Raw genomic sequence first — 17096 nt, 5'->3', positions numbered from 1 at the left:
TGTGCCAGATAGTGACGAGTTGCTTGGATTTATGGGACTTGGCCGAATGACAGGCATCTCATAGAGGTAGTTTATCGATAGCGTTAAACCTGCGACACGATGACGTTGCCACGTTGTAAAAATGCGATAAAATTTGGAGACCTCAGTGCGCATACATATATCTACCGACTTTGTTTCAATAAATTCTTAATAAAATAAAAATAAAGGAAAAGGAGAAGGATTCTGTTATGACAAAAATATTATAATTACTGAATTTTCTTCAAAACTTTTTGTACAAAACTACAATTACTTTAACATTTTCTTCTAAAATCAGTATAATATAGTATTTATATTTGATAGAAAAAAAGAGAGTGAGAGAGCTTTTTATTAAATAAAGGATGCAATAGCTTTAAAGATATTATTTTATTTCAGTTATTGACAGCTGGGCAAGGTCTCAATGATGACTTGTGGCATACACTGAGGTTCTCCAGACGATTCAACTCACTTAAATTCCAGATCGACAGTGAGACTGCAATACGAGGTATGTACATACATGAAATGATATCACTAACGATAAGTGCGATAGCGGCCGAAGAACCATTATATTCCAAAGGAACGTATACTTTATTAAAGCCAATAAATTACATCGTTGCATACGCAATGCGTATTTTCGTAGGACGAGATTTCAAAACTCATAAAGCGGTTTATTGATGCGGAACGTGCGTTTTGTATAGAGTGTTAAAATCATAGTAATATCGAGAAATAAATGGTTTTGTGCAAAATATAAATTGAAAATTTAAAATAAATTTCTTTCACGTGAGATTTTATTTTTGACAACTGGAAAATGAATAACGTTTCTCCCGCAATTTAAATTGATTTTAGACTTGAATAAACATATACTTATATATATTTTAAGATTAAAAAATTTTTGCTACAAATTACTTAATATATATTTTTTTATATTTAATATTTTACGCTTATGTGCAAATATGTATTAAAGATTTTCGAAAAGAATTCAAGCATACTCTGTATAATATTATTGCTGGAAATAATTTATGAAATGGTTGAACGTAAAAATGTGACAAAATATTAAAAATTGAAAGAAAAATCGATAAGCTTAAACACGAACTACATTATTACGGGAACAGGATGCCGTGTAAAGTGCAGCAAATTGTATGTCGGTACCAGATGCAAAACAGTTGATTGCTTTCGTGCTGCAGCAGTGCAAGTGGCGTCTTCGATTGCAAGGTGTGAGGAATAGCGAGAGGAAAAAGACGATTCTATTTCAGAACATTGATGAAAAAAAGAAAAACAGAGAGAAACGCGAAATGCCAAAAGTGCTTATCAGTTTCCGATTATGTAAAAAAGAATCTTTTTATACGTTAGATATTATATTGGAACAAAAACGTGAAGTTTTTATTTCTTTTATTATTTATTGTAAATTAATTTTCTATTTCCATCGCAAATGGTATTTTTAAGCAGTTTATTGTTTAATAGATATTAAGAAGAATGAATTGTCTTTTCAATGTGTTATTGTATTCATTAAAATAGAATTTCATGAAATAATCACTGGCGGAAACGCCAGGATAAGTTTATTTAAGTGACGCTCTTATAAATGCTCGAAATATGATGGATGATAGCAGTTTTACTTTTATAATCAATAGACCGTTTTCTCGTATTTAAGCTTTTACACGCGGTTTAAAGTTGCCTCGTAATTAAACCTAAATTCGTAATGAGCTTAAAAGCGAGTTATGCTTCGAGAAAATTAGAATTTCTATATTAACTTTCCACGGTATTCTGATCCTTCAGGAAACGCTTTTCAATTTGCAGACAATAAGTTGTAATCGTAAAATGAAGCTAATGCTTTTTATTTGTTCAAAAGATATTAAAGAACTCGTTTATTCTTGAAGCTATAAGAGTGTTTAATTTTACTAGTAAGATTATAGCGAATACGATGAAGATAAAAACATTGTTATGGTTGAATTATTGACACGCTATCAAGATAGTGTAATAGCTTTTGCTTTAAAATACAAAACAAGTGGTCGTTTTATTGCAAAATCAAAAGACTATTCATTCGAGATTGCTCTCTTATGCTTCATGCTTTTATTACACTTCCATTTTTTACTTTATGCTTTTACCATGCAGGATATGCTTTCTCTTTTCGCCTCTCTTTCTCCCCCGTATTATGTGCTTTTACTTCAAAATAATTACTTCCTTTCCCATCTTTCACAAAGAGCATTTGCTTCACCTTTTTTCCACATTACAGTAAAATGAAAATCTACAATGTATATAAATCTCTGTTTTTCAAATATTAAAAAATTCGATATTTTATTTGAAATTTTAAAATTATATTTTGGGATCGTAAAGAAGAAGCATTATTTTAAAGCAGATTAATATAAGTTTATTCAGTTCTAAAGAAAAAGTTAAAACCAAGTGTTAATATGCAACAAGAAAGTAGTTGTTTGAGAGTGAATCTCTTCTTTCTATCTTGTGAATTATAGTCTTCTTGTTTTTAATTATTTATAACACAAGATTAAGATTACCTCTTTCATAAAAAAAAAGTTAATTCAAGATTAATCAATAAATATTCGAAAAAACTACATTTAACGTATTACCTCATATAAATCAATTTTACATCGATGCGCCAAGTTATCGAAAGAAACTTATTATACGGGGACGTAGTAATTTCTTTCTCAGCGATAAATCTTATACGGCGTGTTGCAAGTTTCGAGGGGGAGGGGAATTTCCCTGTCACGACATTTCGAAACGGGGGCACTTTGCACGTCGCGCATCGATTGCGCCGGCTCGAAGGATCCTTTACGTATCGTATGCATGCGCACATTCGAACTTCTCGCCAAGGCGAGAGCCCGTGCAAGGGAGCAATATCGTAGATATTTCGAAATCCCTATTTAGCATAAATATGTGGCGGCGACCGCGAAAGCCCCGCGGCGAAAGTCGCGGAGTGAGAAAAAAGTCGCGGAGAAATATATAGAGATATAAGGACACACATGGAGACTAAAGTCGACAGATGTATGAGAGGGATCATGTTTAACACATTTTAGAACACGATGTTTTCAATCGCGATATATCCAACAGCAATATTATACGGCAAGATTGAAGGAAGGAAAAATTACTGATACAAATTCCGATATTATTCAGAATATAACTTTCATTTTTGTAAGAAATTATATATTTGATTGTTCGCTGTTTGCTTTTCGCTGTTTTCTTCAATTTTTGTCAATTCGGAATAACTTTTATATAATCTTTACATGTTTACACAGTCTTCAAAATATTATTTGAAAAATATTTTTACATGGCAAAAATCTTATCGAATACTCGAGCATACTAGAGAGATAATTACTTCTGTAGTAGATTCTCTAGTAAAAAAAAAAAAAATTACAACCGAACATTCACGCGGAAAGATAAGCAAACAACGATGGATGCGAATGCCGATCTTAATTATCTCGTGGCAGAGTTATGGCGTCCTCGAAATTGGAAAACAGAAATATTCGGCCGGAGTCGAGTATACGCGCGTACGTGTGCCGGTGTATGGCCGGCGAGAAAGCGCGGAGTACTAGGAGAGGATAAAGAAGGGAAAGAGATAGGGAGAGAGAAAGAGGGTAAGGATTAACTGCACCGTACGACCAAAATTGCCCCGAGCGTATAAATACAGGTGTACACGAGGCGAGGGTGGAGTCGCGCCATGGAGAATTCCTGTCCGATAATCAATTTCCAGATCGAGATTTATCAGTCGGTGGATTCACCGCGGCGGGATCATTCGGTCTACCAAGATTTATGCGAGCGCCGTACGACGCGCGGCTGTGGCCTCGCGCAGGAACGACGCTCTCGCGCGGAAAATAATTTTCCGCCTTCTCTCGATCATCGCCCGCCGCGCGCGATCGCTCGCCCGTGCCCCGATATTAGTGTTGTTATTTGTCGGACCGACGAGTCGGGGAAATTGGCACGACGAGCATTTCGGAGCTAAATCGTCCCGTCGTTTTCGACTATCGCTGTTGGCGATGATCGAATGAGTCATTAGGTGTGACAGTTTTACAAATCTTTCCCTTGTTTTGGAAAATCCAGGAGAATTCGCGCAAACTATTAACGTAAAATCTTTTTTACAAAGAATATAGTTATCTTGTAGTTCTATAAATATAATACAATTGTATTCCGTTTATCTTTAGGACCCAACTTTAAAACGTCAGGAAAAAATTTTGCCGTTATCTTTTATGTACAATAAAACAACATGTAACACCTTAGATTAGTCTACATACTTTTTAAGTCTAATATTGGCAGATGTTCTTTTTTCATATATGTGAAAGTATAATTATGTAAAATTTTGAAGTCTCACGAGTATTCTTAAAAAATATTTTTATACACATGAAAAATATTTTCGGGTGGTTCGTCAAGCTACAAGAGTAATTGCGTCAGTTTGGTCGCTCCATGGATCTGAATAATTAATGAAAATCGCTGAGAAAGTTTCGCAAGATCGACGAGCGGGCGCACGAAATTAAAAATTTCTCGGGCAATTTTTCACGTAAGTTTTCGAGACCTCTCTCATCGCACTCGCCTCGTAAGTTGTGTAAATGGGACAAATGGCAAATTAGAAACTACTAGTTTGTTGCAAAATACTAGTTTTTCGAGACTAAGAACTTGAGACATACGTTACGGCTTATCTGACACTTTAAACTGTCGATATAGGCAATATTACAAAACTTAGAGAGATTGATGTCACTCTATAGTAAAACGAAGAAAAAAAGGCAGAAAAGCAGAGAAATATTTGAATACAGATTTTTCAAGTATTTTGTATTTTTATATACATAAAATATATAATATGTATTATTTATACTTTTTTAAATAGATCTGCAAGCTTTTATTCTTTAAATAATATAAATAAATAGTATTTGTTTAATGCTTATAAAAATTTAATACTGATTATTATTGGATTATGCAATAATTGATTACAGTCGGTTGTAGTATATTCTGAATGTTTATCTAAATTTTGAATAACATATACGAAATTAACAAGCGATTATTTAGCGATAAAAATAATTTTTTGCTTAACGCGTATCTAACAAAGAGAATCACCGAATTGCATTTTTCTGCTATGCGACATTCATATGTAGATTTCATAATTTCATTGCACAATCATTCTGAGCGAATTAATGTATAATTATAATAAAATAATTAATTATACAGTCTCCCGCGTATGCAAATAAGAGTATATAATTAATATAATACAAATAATTACCAGTTAATGAATAGTTTCCTTTGTGTGCTTGATCAATTTCAAGAAACGGTTAAAAAAATTGCACTATCCTGTTCGTTTTTTTAGGCATTACTATATCGCGGCTTCAATTTTGATAGAGCTTAAAACTTCACCTTTTCCGATTGCACTTCCTCTATCGGATAAATTACAAGTTTCCCGCGGGTGCTCTCGACCCTCCTGCAATCACAAATTCAAAATGCATCGCGCAGTGCGTCCGCTTTTGCATTCCGTCGGCGACCCTTCGAATCGAGACACTCTTATGAATGCTAATCGAAGATTTTCCAAGGCTGCGATCGTTATTGCACCTAGTAGTCGTGAAAAATATATCAGCAGACGGAAATTTTGTTTGTAAATGCTAGAGATATGTTTGTCAGTATCAGTCATAAAGCACATCCCTGGGGCGATCGAGCGACAAAGTACAATGAATGAGATATAAGGCAGATTAATTTTTAAGTAGGGGTAAAAAGACATTTTATATGAGCGAAGGAGAATGCTCCTGCTTATAGAACCTCCTAAAAAGTAACGTCCCCAAACTCAATATTTTTATAATGAACCACAGAAGTGAAGTTTGTGTAAAAAGAAGTTTTACTCTACGTTTTCGGGTATATTTTGCGCCACTCCGAGCAAGCGTATGATCAATAGCAGAAGCACGCGTTTTCTTCCATAGATTCCACCCAAGGCAAAGAACTATTCTCGTCCGTGCGCGCGAGCGCGTTTCCGAGACCGTCGATTTTTCTCTGTTTACGTCGATTCGCCGATCGTATTATTTACGAGCGGTAGATACGAGTCAGTGCCATCGATTTTCCGACATCCAGCGGACGGATTACAAATCGCGGGCATGCAAATGCGCTTTTTATCGAGCCGACTTCTCGAAATGCTCTTCACGCTGCCGCCGGCTGCGCAACGAGAAAAGTGCATCCGGAATCGGCGCGATGCAATGGCGGGGGTCGACGTCTGCGGCATTCGAGGCACTTCGTCGCAAAAGTGACGTTTCAAGTATAAAGTAAATTATATCCCCCGTGCGATTCCATCAACGATAAACCGCTTCGCAGAAATTCCTTCGGGAGATTCTCTCGTTGCGCGCAAATTCCGCGGTTAGCGAACGACGGACGCGCTATACGGATGAGCAAACAATATCGATATATCGGGGATCTTAATACGTTCCTCGTGGGAGTCAATATTTTTGATACCGATATTATCCGTTCGATAGCATCGTTACAACCGTTTGCGCCTTTGCCAATATCGCGAGCATCGTGTCGGTAAACCATTAAGGTCACTGTGCTTAAATTGACGTATAAGACCGTATGGCTCGGGGAGGATCGTGAAGAATCGTTCGGGGAGTATCACACACAAGCAGTGATTCTATTTTAAATATTCCGCGTAATGTGGGTGTATTTATGCGAGAGTTAATGTAAGATAATGAAAGCAATTAGCGATACTTGAATAGAAACGGAACGCTGACGCAATTGAGCACATCCCGGTCGTATCTTATTAATATCGATAATATGAACCGCACGTGATTGGCTTACCAATCAGCCTGGCCCGAATCGGCCCCTGCAAAACAACCCCACCGCAGCGGCCACCGTGAAACAGCCACCCTCGCAAACCTGTCCCTCGGATCACCCTATTAAACTGACGGCGAGTGCCGGCAATATTGAGTTAGGTGGCAATAGCCTAAATTGCAGTAGCCCTGCACGGCCTTTACTTCGGCGCAATCGATCGCACTGGGACGATAATTGCTGCACAGCGAAACACATGTGGTTCCTGTCTTAAGCCCACAGCGCGGTTCAATAGTTCACTTTAAACACCAAAGTTTCATGTATTTACAAATCTTTGCAAATTTCGATCGATTTCTTCTTTATCAAATTCTCTCGCAAACACTCGAGTATATATAAATACTCAAGTAAGATATACTATACTGTATATCGAATAAAAAAAATAAAATCTAAAATAAAAAATATCATTAATACACAATTATATGTAATGCATTTTATTGGATTTAAGATTTTTAATATCGAAACGCAGTAATAAAAGAATTGAGTTTGTATGTTTTAAGAATTGAGAAATGAGGCGTGCATAATTATTACTAGTGCAACTCTCTGACATCGTTATTTTTATTTAAAAATCAGATTTAAGCGATAAGACTGTAAATGTTTTCCAAATTTCGGTATTTTCCACTCAAACTTAATTCGCGTTTCAATTCCTTTCAAATTCAAGTGACGAACTAACTTGTTTGTGCGCGAATCTAGCGGAAACGCAGCTGGGGAAGCAGGGCGTCTTGGAATTCCGCACTCTCCATGTAGGCGGATATCTTCACGCGGGCGAGGACATACCACATTTCGTGGGCCAGCTGCAGCAGATCTGGTTCAACGGATATCCATACTTGGAGATTGCGCGCAGCGCTGGAAGCCATCAAGCCTCACATCAGGGCGTCACGCCCATCATCCGCGTCACCGGCAAGTTTGGGAAGAGAAACCATCCGGTTCACCATCCGGCGACCTTCACCTCCAAGCACACTTACGTAGGTCTTCCGGTGCTCAAGGCGTACGTGGAGACCAACATCTATTTCCAGGTGAAAATTGATATTTTTCTTGCGAGTCATGGGCATTAAGCGATTCTGTTGGGTTATCCAGAAAATAATCGCGAAGAAAGGTTTATTTTATATCGTGTTTTTCCCAATTTTTGGTAAAATCTTAGTTAGCCAGAATATCTATTAATTATGTAAAATTAATTATGTAAAGAGCTCAACGCGCCTTGCAGATGCATCGCAGCAACTAGTAAAACGTAAGATCGTAGGAAATTAGAAATTATTAGATTTTTGCACGTTTAATAATCAAATGATGGAAGTTCTATGTTTAATCGTAAAAAGGATATAATTCAATGAAATTGCAGAGAGAAAGAGAGAGAACTCATTGCCTTACACTTATAAATTACTTTTCAGTTCAAAACTCGCGAAGCAAACGGCTTGATCCTTTACAACGCCGGAAGAGAGCACGATTTCATTGCGGTCGAGCTTGTAAACGGACACGTGCACTACGTGTTTGACCTAGGCGACGGAGCTGTCAGGGTCAGGGACACTTCGAAGTCCAAGTTGAACGATGGCAAATGGCACGCTGTCAGTATCGGTAGACCTGCCTCAAAGAGACACACTCTCGCTGTGGACGATCATGTGACCGCTGTCAACAGTCAGGGCAGCAACGAGAATCTCGATCTCGATGGCATTTTGTATATAGGTGAGTAAAGAAAGAAGAAATAACATACATGTATATAGTTTAATTCTACATTTTAAATATTTACTTGCTGCACAAAAATAAATTTGATTAATATCACTAAATTAATCTAACGATGGATTTTGCATATGAATATAATTGGTCGTTAAAGAAGGTTTAATATATAGTCAATACTAACAATTCTTTAAAGAATATTTCCTAATATTATTAGTTTATTTTTATATAACGTTCAGTTGTGATAATCTGAACGTCGGATTTTCTTTATTTAGCTCACCCGTTATGTAACGCGCGGCGATACAATTAATCAGGATTCTATTCGACAATTTCATTTGAGAGATATTACTACAATAAAATAACAGCGTGTACGCGATATTAATTTAATTTAATTAGTCAGTCGTGATTTACATTTGCAATCCGTTTATTGTGTAAGTTAAATACGTCATTTATATGTATTGGTTTCTTAATTAGTTTAATGAATTATATTATAACCACATTCTCATTTAGCTTACCGTATTTGTCATAAAATCTGTTTAGTGATAAGACTGCTAACAAATGCGAAATTCTTAAGTTCTTTAATCTTATCTCTAAAAATGTTGGGTCACTTCTTCCTGTCTTTTATTATTGAACAAAATATTTATACACCGTATAAATATATCGCACGATTTAGTTCTCGCGCTTGGAAACACATTTATAAGTTTCAAAAATATCGATAGTCTTGCTGAATATATAGAATTTATCTTATGTATTTTGAAAATTACATATATACGCGTGCGCGTATACCAGAATTTACTTTTAACTCCTTTTGACAATTTATAAAACTTTTATAACTAATTTTATAAACCAAATATAAGACTGTCATATCAATTAAATAAAATTATATTTGATCTGTTGAATATAGACGCGTAAAAAATGTATTAATTTAATATAGCACTTTATTAATAAAGGCGAAATAGTTGTGTACATTTTCAGTACGATTTTATATATAAGGTAAATACCGGCAATTGGAGAGCTTCAATTATTTAACTGTTTTCCTTTTTGTCTTCTTTCTCTTTGTTTATCTCTTTTACGTCCTATAACAAAAGTGTAAAAGTGTCGATTATTAAACTCTTGTACTGAACATATTAAGAATTCGATAGTTATATTCCACAGATTATATATATATAAGCTACTTAATAATTTTCGTATAAATACGACAATATCCTAAACTTTCGGTCATAACGTTTATAATAAGAGCTCTGGTCGTACACAATTTAAAGCTTATTCTTTCTTAAACTGAATGCAAATATTAACAGTTTTAAAGTTAAGGGAATTATATTACGCAAATTAAACTTTTAGAAAACAATCCAATAACAGAACATTATTATTCACACAGTTTTAGTAGAATAATACTTTTAAAATATTTAAAGCCGAGATTTAATCATTAAAATATCTTATATCGAATATTGACAAGAAGAAATAATTTGTTTCGAAAATCTTTTTCCCATAGCAAAATTTTAATTCGTCAAAGAATTTATCATTAAAATTAAAATTTAGGGATTTCTAATGTAGTAGCCATATTATTTAAATATGTATTTAAATCGTTTATTTTCTATTGAGAAAATATTACTTTCTTTTAATCAAAGATTATCATCAAAGATATATAAAAAGAAAGAGGTAACTCACATGACAGTTCTACAACGTCCTCTACTATCTTCTCTTTGCCCTGGCGGACAGGATGAAGGTAATGTAATAATATTTCTGGATCCAATCGGCGGGATGAACCCATCAGGCATCATGATATTATCCTGATCTCGCCCATTCTCTTCCTCATTTTCTCTCGCTTCCATATCGCCATTCTCAATTTGCGGGATTTTCTTCTCGTCTTCCGTCGATGTCACCTTTGCCGCATCACTAATCGATTTATGACCGTATAAGATTATCCGCATTAGCGACGCTATTATAGCATTAGCGATGTGCACTCGCCGTAGTTAATGCCTTTCAGTTCTGGTTTACACATTTCCGGATCGAACACGTCGCGTCTCATACATTTTGTTGACTAAAAAAATTTGGAATTATTTTTTTTACTGCTTAATTTCATGTTCTGTAACTTGTTATTTATTTTTTTAATTATTTCTTTCAGTCTTTTATGTATATATAAACACTTAAAATATTGAGTTGTCAGATATAATAGTTCTGAATATATTAGATACGATACATTCGATCCAAAAATGCCTTATATGACGTGTTCAGATTGCGTGACTTATCCTATATCGGACACGCGATGCGCTTTCTCGGAAAATCCAATAATAAACTCCGAGACATCCCACGTATTCGTTCATCGTACGTAGTCTCAACTAATCCATCCCGAACCAAACGAACATGTCTTTAGGCATAAGTCTTTAGGCATATCGTCGTCTATACATACGTACTAGTAATCTTTGTTTGAGTATTTGTACTCATTGGTGAACATCCAATTCTCGTCCGGCGAGACGTGACCCTTCAACAGTTGTATCTCGATTTGCGGCGCTTTAAACTGCGGATGCCCCATTCTCCATCTGTCTGGTATACCTTCCAGACTCTTTGCTGATTCCGGCCAGAGCCCCACGATCAACAATCTCTGCGGCCGGATAACCGACGTTGTCGAGAAACGAACGATCGACATTAGCAGAACGCATAAGGCGAGATCGCGAGGAGACATGACGACCGATAACTTATTAAAATAATAGTTATTGAATTTCCGCGTTTTGATTAGTTAGTTATATATCTCGTGACGTGCTGCAACGACTATGGCAACGTGATTAGCGAGTCCGGGATTTGACGAATTATGACGATCCGCGAGAGTGATAACGTCGCTATTATCTTCTTATCGCGCGCCCGAGTGATTTCTGCCGATTCTCGTGACGTTGTCTTGGCTCTTCGAGCTTGATTGCACCGACAAGCTCGATTGACAATTCGAGCGCTCTATGAATTCGCGCACTTTCGATAATGATGCATAGACGACTGCTTGAAAATGATCGGCCCCAGTGATTCGAACTAACTCAGCGAGTCACACATCCGGCATTCGACCGCAGCGCACCCGCAAATGTAAGATTAAATTTGTGAGCAATAAGATCTGCCGCGTTACTACGGTTTAATGATAGCACAACCGAGAGTATGCCGTTTGAGATAAACGATATTAGCTGATAAGAGCGCGACCGGTCTAGTTTTAATCATAAACGTATAAAAACGCACTTGAATGTGATTAATCTCTATAATAATTTTTTTAAGTCGCTTATACAGGATAGCCTTTTATTAATAATTAGAAGTTACGTATGAAGATATAAGCCAAAAATGTAAGATAGAGCTTTCTTATAAAAGACTTTTCGAGAAGCTAAAATAACTTTATCTAATTATCTTAACAGGTTGAAAAATTCAACATTTTATTAAAATATGTATTAATATAACTAATATAGAATATAACTGAAATCGCTGCATGAAAGATAATAGATATTCATAAAATATTGACACTTTTTTTTCTTAGATATACAAATATGCATCATGAGTCACAAAATGTTACAAATATATTCATACCATCTCATATCGTTCTACGTTTGATAAGGTAGCCTTACTCTGGGTAATTATTTATACTGTATGCCTTCGATAATGCTAGCCTTGACACATGTTGTAGAGTTGTAAATGACGATTAGAATTTTTTGCTTTTACGTCACTGGTCAATTTTCGAAATACTTGCGTAAATGCTTATATAACATTTTATATTTCTATTTTTTAGAATTTTCTATAATACACTACTATAATATATGTATACGCGCCAATGAACCGTATCGGTGACTCATCTCTATTTATTTTATGAACTCATATTTATATTTTGATTATCAGCGGATGAATTACTGAGCGTTATCTTTAGTGCTTTGTTTGTATAATCGTCATTATTATCACGAATTTTTTAGCATTATCAACAGTAAAAAAAAACTGATCGACTTACCTTATTAATTTAGGTATCAAATGTAACTTGATGCAATTTCTCTGTCACAATAATGTACCATTTCGACCGTTTTAATTTTTCATTGCCATTCGCCGTTCCATACGATGCGACGCGGATAATTATTTATCGTCGGAATTCTTTGCGCTTCTGATGCAACTGCACGATTAATCTGAAGGCTACAGAAGAGAAGTAGACTTTGCGAAGAGATGTCACGTGACGATTATTACCGCGTTGTGTAAGCGGATGACTTTTCAAACAACAAATAACGTAGTAAATCCAAGTAGGGAATTAGTCGATTTTATCTTTGTAATAAACACATCTATGGAACCATTCTGTTATCTACAATATCTTGTCTCATTTTCCATTATTCGCGGTACTTACGGAAAGCAATGTCGCAACTACAGTGAAAAAGCTTATGATTTTAACGATAGATAATACAGTTTGATTTTCAGAAACGTCAAGCATCGCGATTTTACATAAACGATAATGTCGGCTAACAAAAAAGCGTTTATGATGCAAATATTTTTGCATTTCTAATTAATAGTGAGTAGATCTTTGGATGTACGTCTGGACTAACGATCCGAAATTCAGTTACCGTATCAGCATAGCGCGCTATGAATCACCATTAATTAGCTCCATATCATACCGTTCCCGTTGCTTAATTCATTAATAAATCTATCGATCACCGTCGGTCTGACATAAATTGGCAAATCAGCTATTAATTATTCTTCAATAGCGATTGCCAAACCGCGTCGCGACATCGGTTTCACGCAAAAATTGCAGCTGAAATTTCACTCCGATTGAACGTATATGTTCACTGTCGCATCAAGATATTCTTAGTAGCTTCCGAACATAATGCTAGGATAATAATTCAAAGTTTATTATCGAAATTTATTGTTTAAAATTATTTTATGTATTTTTACATGTTACAATAGAGAGAAAAAGGATCCTGCGATATCGCATTTTGTTTTATCCGTAAAACCTCTCTTAAGTACATTAGCATTCTGAATGAGAGACTTTCATACTGCATACGAGTTGATTGGCCGCGCGGTTGAGTTTTCAAAGTTTCTGCACGCGGTATCATACGAGGTATAATGTGTGACCGTCGAAATAATTTTCGGCGATCCCGCAGGATTTATGGCGGCGAGATCGACCGGACGTGTGGTCGTCTCGGTTCGTCGGGCACCCGCGATATCCGCGATTGCCGAGAGGCCTGTGGATATCACAAGGCTGCGAGAGTTTGCGAGAGAGAGAAATGATTTCGATTTAACTACCGAATTTCGGTTTCGATATTTTACGTCAAACGCCAACATCCTGTCTGCATTTCGACAATTTAATCTCCGACAAGCTCTATGTCGCGACTCGCAATGCAAACAGATGTAAAAGGTTTAAATGTCCGTTCTTTTGAGGTTTGATGATTAAGGGATATTTTAAATAAATTTGTAGACATATACAGATATATTTAGTAAAAAAGAGAAAATTTTTATTTTTTTAAATCAAGGATGATTTCATAAAAAAGATTTAACATTTCTTTTAGGTGGAGTGGAGAAGACGCAATATGGCATATTACCAAAACAGATTCTCAGTCGTCACGGATTCGAGGGGTGTCTGGCGTCGTTGGATCTCAGCGGGGAAAGCACCGATCTTATTACCGATGCCGTCGTGCCGAGTTCCCTCGTCACATCCGGATGCGACATTTACACCAACCTGCATCCGGGCAAGAAATGCACTCATGATCTCTGTGCCAATCATGGGTTATGCGTGCAGCAGTGGAATAGCTATACGTGCGACTGCGACATGACGAGTTTTACCGGACCGACTTGTAACGATGGTAAAAGAATTGGAAAAAAAGAGAAAATATATAAGGCAGCTCGTACTTGCACTTAAGAGAGAAAGAGAGAGAGAAAGAGATTATTCGTGCTGTTCTCTTTACAAACAGAATTGCTAATTAATTAATAGCTAATATTTTATTATGTGTTTATTAAATATGCTATCTCTCTTGATATCTACCCATACAACTCTATATATGTCGTATATATTTTAATAATACGACCTATAAAGTTACTAAAATTTGTTACCATTATCGGATTATTCTGTAGTTTAATAAATATTACAAGGATGCGAAATTAATTCATAGTTTGGATAGAATCGATTTCTCTCATTGGATATATTTTCCGGGATAATAAATATTTTCCCGAATAATTAATCGCGGTTATTGATAAAACTTAATAAATTTTTTAGTGTCGAAATAATTAAAACACTTTTCGAAATACTAGAGTTAGAATGAAAATTTAATTAATTTTAGTTATGCGGCATAATGATAATTAAACTGACAATACTACAACGAAAACAGTCTCAACAGGCATTGAAATTTAATATGTAACATATGAAATGTTATTTTAACGACGGAATGTTTCTCATTTTGCAGAGGCTATCGCTTTTGAATTTGGAGCCGGAAGAGGAATTATCACGTATACCTTTCCGCCTGATCGTCGGCCGGAAATGAAGATGGATACTGTGGCTTTGGGTTTCGTCACTAGTGTTAATGACGCTGTACTGCTTAGGATAGAATCTGCATCGAGTAACGATTATCTCGAAATCGAAATTGTTAGTATATGATAAAATTGAATATATTATAGAGTATTATTATTTATTATGAAGTATCGTATATATGTGTGTATATATAATTTCTTTTCCAATAGTCACAAGATATATACATATATACATCTATAATTATACATACAATTTAATATGTATATGTATATATAGATATATTATTAGCTAAATCGATTTTGTGTGGCGTATAATTAGATCTGTAATAAGAATTAGCATGTTATATATCAATTATTCAAGCATTCCCTTTAATCTATTAATTTATTTGATTCTATAAGTTTCTATTCCAATGATTTAATCCGATTGGAATCAAGAACTAAATGTCACTGTAATAGAAATGAATAATTTATTCATGTCGCAGGTGGAAGGTACCGTCTTTGCGGTTTATAATATGGGCACCAACGATCATCCGATTGGCGAGGTTGGCGTGAAAGTTAACGACAACCAATATCACGTGGTTAGATTTAGCAGAACTGGGCCGAACAGCACGTTACAAGTCGATGACTACAATTTGCAATCTAATCACCCGTCGGGTAAGTAATTTTTGCATAATATATACCGTGGGAACAATATTACGACACGTGTGATAAGCTATCATCACCGATCGATCGTCTCGTCAAACTTATGTTCGACGTGCGATAAAAGATTATCTGCAAAGTGTCGTTAAATATCAAGTACAGCTTCAAATATTAATAAATATTAATAAGTTAGCACCACACATGACAAAAAAAACTTCACAAACTTTCTCGATACATAAAAGAAAGAATAAAGTAAGAAAAGCGCGATGGATGATCTCCGCGATTATTACGATACGTTTGTTAATTATATTATTATAGAAATTACAATAAATCACGTGAATAAGCGTGAATAACATTCAGAGCGCAAGAACTGCGTCAAAGTCGATGTCGCGCATACGTGCATTAAATGCAAGACGATCCAAACAGCACGAGAACTGCCGCGAAACTGAAGACGAAGAGGTCCCATGTGCTCTTTTATGAGCATCGTGGTGTCGGCCATTGACCCATTCCAACCATGGGAAACGGCCTTGATCGGTCGTTCACGAGGCCCGGCCATTGTCTCGTCCTTTTCACGAACGCGAAGGCCGTTTGCCGCTCCCACGGAAAGGCGTCTTGTTCGTGTTGGGAATGATTTATCGATTGACTGAGAATTATCAGGCGATTATCCGGAAACGCTCCTCCCTCCACAATTGCACTCGAATGCATTGTTGAGTCTGAAATTTATGAAGGTCTACATCTAGCTCTCTCTTTGGTAGCTAGATGTAGACACCTAGCTCCGTAACATTTTTCGTTGATACGAGTAAAAGATTTAGATATATTTAACTTTAACACATATTTAATACACTAATTTTTGTTCAATATTAATATTGATTAAATTATTGAAATAAATTAACTATTTATCTCTACATTATATGCTACAATAGCTAATATTGTTTATTCCATAAATCGAGATATTGATTGAAGGATTATTCTTAGGAACATTCATCTATTTTAGTAATTCCATTGTTAATATGATAAATACGGGTCTTCTATAATTAATGGATCAATTGGCTGAATATAAGCGTGTAAGTGCAGCTAATAAGCGAATTTTAAGAAATATTTTCATGAATATCATGCGAAAAATATATAGATACTGAGGTCACAAATTTTACAATCTTCTCTTTCAAAAATAATCCGTTTTATTATATCTGCATAAAAGATATTTTCTCACATAAAAGTTTCTTTCATATAAAATTGTCAGATTAAATTTTAGCTTGAAAAATCTGTTTCTTTTTTAAATGCTTGATTTTCTGACTCAAAATAATTATTTATATATATTTTTTTATTTGAGTTTATAAAAATCCTGTGATTATTATCACATTTCTATTACAATATTATCTCACACTTTTACAACTATTATAATTACAAATGTGATATTTTTAATACTTTTAATTATCTGTCTTAATGCGCGCGTAAGATGGCATGCTTTTCGTTCCGTTGACAAGATGAAATCCTGTTGCTTAACCAAGTGATCGAAGTTTTATCGA

General features: G+C 35.3%; 2 protein-coding genes across 6 annotated transcripts in view; one reads left to right on the top strand and one right to left on the bottom strand.

Moving 5' to 3' along the window:
- Nrx-1 (neurexin 1) overlaps positions 1 to 17096 on the top strand; it is a 206860-nt gene that overhangs the window by 155928 nt on the left and 33836 nt on the right. For all 4 annotated transcript variants that reach the window (XM_071787881.1, XM_071787880.1, XM_071787879.1 and 1 more), the window contains 6 exons: positions 412 to 520; positions 7498 to 7820; positions 8190 to 8481; positions 13977 to 14270; positions 14868 to 15046; positions 15414 to 15585. In XM_071787881.1, coding sequence (XP_071643982.1) covers positions 412 to 520; positions 7498 to 7820; positions 8190 to 8481; positions 13977 to 14270; positions 14868 to 15046; positions 15414 to 15585 — 1369 coding nt within the window. The remainder of the gene's footprint in view (positions 1 to 411; positions 521 to 7497; positions 7821 to 8189; positions 8482 to 13976; positions 14271 to 14867; positions 15047 to 15413; positions 15586 to 17096) is intronic.
- LOC139818875 (uncharacterized) lies at positions 9393 to 12610 on the bottom strand. Of its 2 annotated transcripts, XM_071787889.1 has the most exons (4): positions 12440 to 12610; positions 10887 to 11167; positions 10141 to 10368; positions 9393 to 9548 (listed from the first exon to the last, which is right to left on the bottom strand). In XM_071787889.1, the coding sequence occupies exons 2-4, from the start codon at positions 11153 to 11155 to the stop codon at positions 9542 to 9544; spliced, it is 504 nt and encodes a 167-aa protein (XP_071643990.1). In that variant the 5' UTR covers positions 11156 to 11167; positions 12440 to 12610; the 3' UTR covers positions 9393 to 9541. The 2 variants fall into 2 exon arrangements, with proteins under 2 accessions (XP_071643990.1, XP_071643989.1); XM_071787888.1 differs by lacking the exon at positions 12440 to 12610 and having other exon boundaries at positions 10887 to 12433.

This window comes from Temnothorax longispinosus, chromosome 9, assembly GCF_030848805.1.
Source record: "Temnothorax longispinosus isolate EJ_2023e chromosome 9, Tlon_JGU_v1, whole genome shotgun sequence".
In the NCBI taxonomy this organism is placed as follows: Eukaryota; Metazoa; Arthropoda; class Insecta; order Hymenoptera; family Formicidae; genus Temnothorax; species Temnothorax longispinosus.
The sequence above is the reverse complement of the archived record's forward strand: the minus strand, read 5'-3'. Positions and strand labels throughout refer to the sequence as shown.

What these genes read in the sequence shown, in the direction of transcription:
- LOC139818875 (XM_071787889.1), bottom strand. Translation starts at nt 11,155, where the DNA reads ATGTCTCCTCGCGATCTCGCCTTATGCGTTCTGCTAATGTCGATCGTT. An exon ending in TACTCAAACAAAGATTACTA is followed by an intron (nt 10,369 to 10,886) that starts GTACGTATGTAT and finishes TAAATCGATTAG; the next exon opens with TGATGCGGCAAAGGTGACAT.